The sequence below is a fragment of the Diachasma alloeum genome, unplaced genomic scaffold, assembly GCF_001412515.2.
Source record: "Diachasma alloeum isolate Michigan unplaced genomic scaffold, Dall2.0 Dall_scaffold_00344, whole genome shotgun sequence".
Classification (NCBI taxonomy): Eukaryota; Metazoa; Arthropoda; class Insecta; order Hymenoptera; family Braconidae; genus Diachasma; species Diachasma alloeum.
This window is the reverse complement of record NW_021680483.1, coordinates 379,461-384,399: the sequence shown is the minus strand read 5'-3', so window position 1 is coordinate 384,399 and position 4,939 is coordinate 379,461. Positions and strand designations below refer to the sequence as shown.

The window sequence follows — 4,939 nt, the reverse complement described above, 5'->3', positions numbered from 1 at the left end:
AACTACACAATTTTGTGGCACCCTCGCCCCTCTCAGTTGCCACTCCAGCGATTCCCCAGGCGCAACAGCGCCAACGGCGCAAGCAGGAACTTGTGCCTCGCCAAGACTTGGACTAACTGTCGATAACACAGTATTTCCTGACTACACGGCCACGCCACGGGCCATAGCTGTAGCCAAAGCATTTCTTATTACTTAAAGCTACTTAAAGTTTTGTTAACCAATAAATATTAGTGTGACATTATCCCTGACTTCCCGTTTATTAAGAAACCCTCAAAAGTTTCCACAAAATTGGTGACCCCGCCGTGATTCAGACGGATATTGTCACCTAACCTCAAACATGCACGTGGAGCGTTTCACAATGTCGCTTCCTAGGACGCCACTGAATAACGGTCGGTCGATGCCAGTGTTGATCCCTCAGTTAAACGACTCATCCAGGCAAAACTTTCAGCGATCACTCATCGATTTGGACGATTTTGCATCAAGCCTTCATGCCAACGACAACACCAGGCCTCTAACACCTGCAAATGTCTTGCCATTCAGCAATGACATCACGAATAACAACCAACATCCTCAAGTCGCAGTAAGCAATGTTAACGCACTTTCTACACATCCATGCAGACTGACAAAATTTATCAGAACATCCACGCGCTTGGTTTAGCCAAGTAGAGTCTGCATTCAATATCTACAACGTCACCACCAAAGCTGAGAAGTATCATATCATGATTAATCATCTTGAGGCTGATGTTCTTGACGACATTTCAGACATTTTGATGTGTCCCCCTACCATAGATCAGAGCGACTATGTAAAACAGGAAATACTAAAGCGTTTCACCGAATCTCTTGACAAACAGCTTGAAAAGGCATTGTCTCAGCTCACTCTCGGTGCCCAAAAGCCCTCGCAGCTCCTTCGCAAAATCTCTAGCAGGAGGACGAGCTAACGACGACATCCTACGCATCAGATGGCTTTCCCTGCTGTCACTCGACGTCCAGAGGATCCTCAAGGCCACCAGATTCACTGCCTTGGATGACCTCACCCCCGTCGCGGACGAGCTGATGGAAGTCCCCTCAACAGCAACAGTAATGGCTGCCTCCTCCCATACAAGGTATGCCGCTCAACAGACTCCAAATTCAGTGACCACTGAGCTTGCAAAGCTCAGACAGGCGATGGTCCAGCTGATCAACCTGAACCGCTCCATGGCAGAGACCCTTGAAAGGCTGCACATGTCTTCAAGATCGAGGTCCAGGTCACGATCTACATCAGCACCTCGTTCCCCATCACCAGCCACCCAAGGTATGTGTTTTTATCATGCGAGGTTTGGGGCTAAGGCACGACATTGCCTCCAGCCATGCAACCAACCACCTCCAGTGCAAGGGAACTAAAATCGCTGTCGTCAGTTTCGGCGGTGGGCGACAGCGACTTCAACAACAACGAGCACAACATCAGAGAGCATCGCCTATTTTTCCCCGATAATCTAACAAAGGCTCAGTTCCTGGTCGACACGGGCTGTGTCATCTCCATTATCCCCAGAATAACGCCCCATTCCAATGAAATACCTGCAGATTTCAAGTTCTACGCCGCCAACGGTTCTACCATGAACACGTACGGACAACGAGTGCTCACCCTCAACCTCGGACTGCGTCGTGCTTTCAAATAGCCCTTCACCGTTGCTGATGTGCAGACAGCCATCATCGGAGCTGATTCTTTGACCCATTATGGTCTGTTGGTCGATCTTCAAGGCCGTAGCCTCCACGACACGACCACTAACCTCAAAACCCTTGGTCAGCTGCGTGAGACTTCCATCTACAGTATCTCTTCAGTTGATCAGAACCCCAAGATCTCTAAAAAAATTCTAAGAGAATTAGAATTTAGAGAGAAAAAATTTCCGCTTCACCCAGCCGGGAATCGAACCCGGGTCTCCCAGATACGCGCCGGGCACTCTTCAGTCTACAACCAGCTTCTCCACAAATACATTGATGTCACGAAGCTAGCACCAGTTCCATCCATCAGCACCAACAGTCGGACTGCCCACCACATCCCCACCACTGGTCCCCCGGTAGCAGAGCATCCTCGACGTCTTGCTGGTGAGGAACTACAAGCAGCTAAAGAGAACTTCGATCTTCTCCTGCAATATGGTGTCATTCACCCCTCCAGCAGCTCATGGGCTAGCCCAGTGCATATGGTACCAGTGGCAGTTCTGTCAAGAAGAGGTTCAATACCTAGGTTATATTATAAATAAACATGGATATTCACCTCCTCCAGCCAAGGTTGAGACCATCTTGCAATACTCCAAGCCCGAGACAATTGAAGATCTTCGCAGATTTCTTGGCGTCGTGAACTACTACTGGCGCTGCATCCCTCTTCTAGCAGAGATTCAGGTTCCTCTCAACAACCACTTGAAAAACGCCAAGAAAAAGGACAAACGCAAGGTACCGTGGACTCCAGAATCTGAAACAGCCCAAGAGAAATGCAAGCAAAGCGTTGCATTAGCAGTCAGATCTTCATTCCTGTCATCAACAGCACCTTTGACCCTTTCAACAGACGCCTCTGACTCTGCGATCGGAGCAGCTCTCGAGCAATTCGTAGACAACACATGGCTGCCCCTGGAATTCTTCTCAAAGAAGCTGAACCCCACCCAGAAAGGCTACAGCACCTACGATGGTGAGCTTCTAGCCATCTTCTCTGGTATCCAGCACTTCAAGCACATAGTCGAAGGACGTGAGTTCATTGTTAAAACGGATCACAAACCTCTCGTCTACGCTTTTCACCAACGTCCAGAGAAAGCATCACCTAGACAGGTAAACCAGCTCAATTTCATCTCCCAATTCATCACACAAATCGTTCACATTAAAGGTGAGGAGAACATTGTAGCTGGCGCACTGTTTAGAGTCAACACCATCAACATGCCCAAGGCTCTTAGCTCGGAAGTCATTCATGAGGCCCAACAAGACGACGTAGATCTCTCGCAACTGTTCAGCAACAACAACTCAAGCTCCAGCCCCTGGTTGTCGAAAGTCACGAGATTTATTGCGTCATATTCACTGGATATCTTCGCCCCTTCATTCCAGCCGCCCTCCGCCAACGTGCATTCAAGATTGTCCACGACCTTTCGCACCCATCTGGCAGAGTCACAGCTCGTTACCTTAAGGAGAAATTCGTCTGGCCTGGCATCAAACGAGACGCACTTCGCTGGTCACGTATTTGCCCTATCAAAAATCGAAGGTGCAAAGACACAACCGGTTGGATTCAGTGCACATCGACGTTCCAGATAACCGCTTCGACCATGTGCATCTCGACATCATTGAGTTACCACCAGTGAACAGACTCCGATACTGTCTGACAAAGATCGACAGGTTCACTCGTTGGCCCGTCGCTGTACCACTCATGAACATCGAAGCAGACACTATCGCCACTGCTTTCTACAATCATTGGATCACCCAATTCGGCACGCCTCTGACGATCACCACCGATGAAGGTAGCCAATTCGAGTCAAGACTCTTCACCGCTCTCACTCGCATGATAGGAGCAAATAAGATCCACACGTCACCGTACCGTCCTCAGTCTAATGGGATCTTGGAGCGATGGCACCGCACCGTTAAGGCTGCACTCATGCGCAATGCACCAACACCTTGGTCTGAGCTGCTTCCAACGGTCATGCTCGGCCTGCGCACCTGCATCAAGCAAGACCTGAACGCATCACCAGCTCAACTCCTCTACGGTACAGAACTCAGGATTCCTGGAGAATTCCTCGTGTCGGAAGACCTACCAGCAAACCCTAACTTCTTCCTAGAAAAGTTCATGGAGCACATCAGGGAAGTTCGTCCGTCACCCACAGCTCACCACACCAAAAGTCGCTGCTTCCTCTTAAAAGACTTATACACCTCCAGTCATGTCTTCGTGATGATCGATGTAGTCAAGAAACCTCTTGACCCACCATTTTCCGGACCTCATCGAGTCATCAGGAGAATCGATGATCGCAATTTTGTCATCGACCTAAACGGCACTGAAAATTAAAAATATCTCAGTTGACCGACTCAAACCAGCATTTATTGCTATAGAGTCGTCAACAGCATCAGAAGATTCCAGAGTGCCAGCCTCACCACCACCAATGATCCACTGCCATCAACCACCATGGACAGACCTCTGAGAACCTACTCTGCAAAGAAAAGAGTTTCGTTCCCTTCATCTTCATCAGACCAGGTCACTGGGGGGGAGTAGATATGGCACCCTCGCCCCTCTCAATTGCCACTCCAGTGATTCCCCAGGCGCAACAGAGCCAACGGCGCAAGCAGGAACTTGTGCCTCGCCAAGACTTCGACTAACTGTCGATAACGCAGTATTATCTGACTACATGGCCACGCCACGCGCCACAGCTGTAGCCAAAGCATTTCTGATTAGTTGAAGCTACTTAAAGTTTTGTTGATCAATAAATATTAGTGTGACATTATCCCTGACTTTACATTTATTAAGAAACCCTCAAAAGTTTCCACAATTTTAGGCCTTACAGCGCCATCTCTTGGAAGCAAGTGGTATTGGAAATGATGCTCTATCGGTACTTTATTCCTATAAGACCAATCCTGTCTGATCGACATACCACATCATGTAGATTAGCAGTATTGACCATGGTCAGAAAAAAGTTGGGTCAGAGCCTAAATGTACATATCCATTTGAGCGGACTCTCATAAGAGGGCAAAGTATCGCTTTGAAGTTCATAAGATATGGTAGAAACAGGTATTATGACGCTTTGATGTGGCCGACACCAAAACAGGGGACGAGTACTACCGAACGCTGTCGCGCCTCTTCCTCTCACGCGGCCAGATCCCCCCACCACATATTTGTTGTGCTTGGCGTTGCTCCGTTAGGGCAATATTATTTTTTTATTATAGGGAAGTTATTCAAATCTGGTGTTGAATAGAGAGAAAGAGAATCTGAATCAAAACA

At 48.4% G+C, this 4,939-nt stretch overlaps 1 protein-coding gene across 1 annotated transcript; it reads left to right on the top strand.

Annotated features, from left to right (window-relative positions):
- The first annotated feature begins 3,382 nt into the window (after positions 1-3,382).
- Positions 3,383-4,012, top strand: LOC107040834. The gene has a single exon (XM_015261096.1). It carries the CDS (start codon positions 3,383-3,385, stop codon positions 4,010-4,012), a length of 630 nt encoding a protein of 209 aa, XP_015116582.1.
- Positions 4,013-4,939: the final 927 nt, after the last annotated feature.

Coding starts and splice junctions, on each gene's coding strand:
- LOC107040834 (XM_015261096.1), top strand. CDS start 3,383: ATGAACATCGAAGCAGACACTATCGCCACTGCTTTCTACAATCATTGG.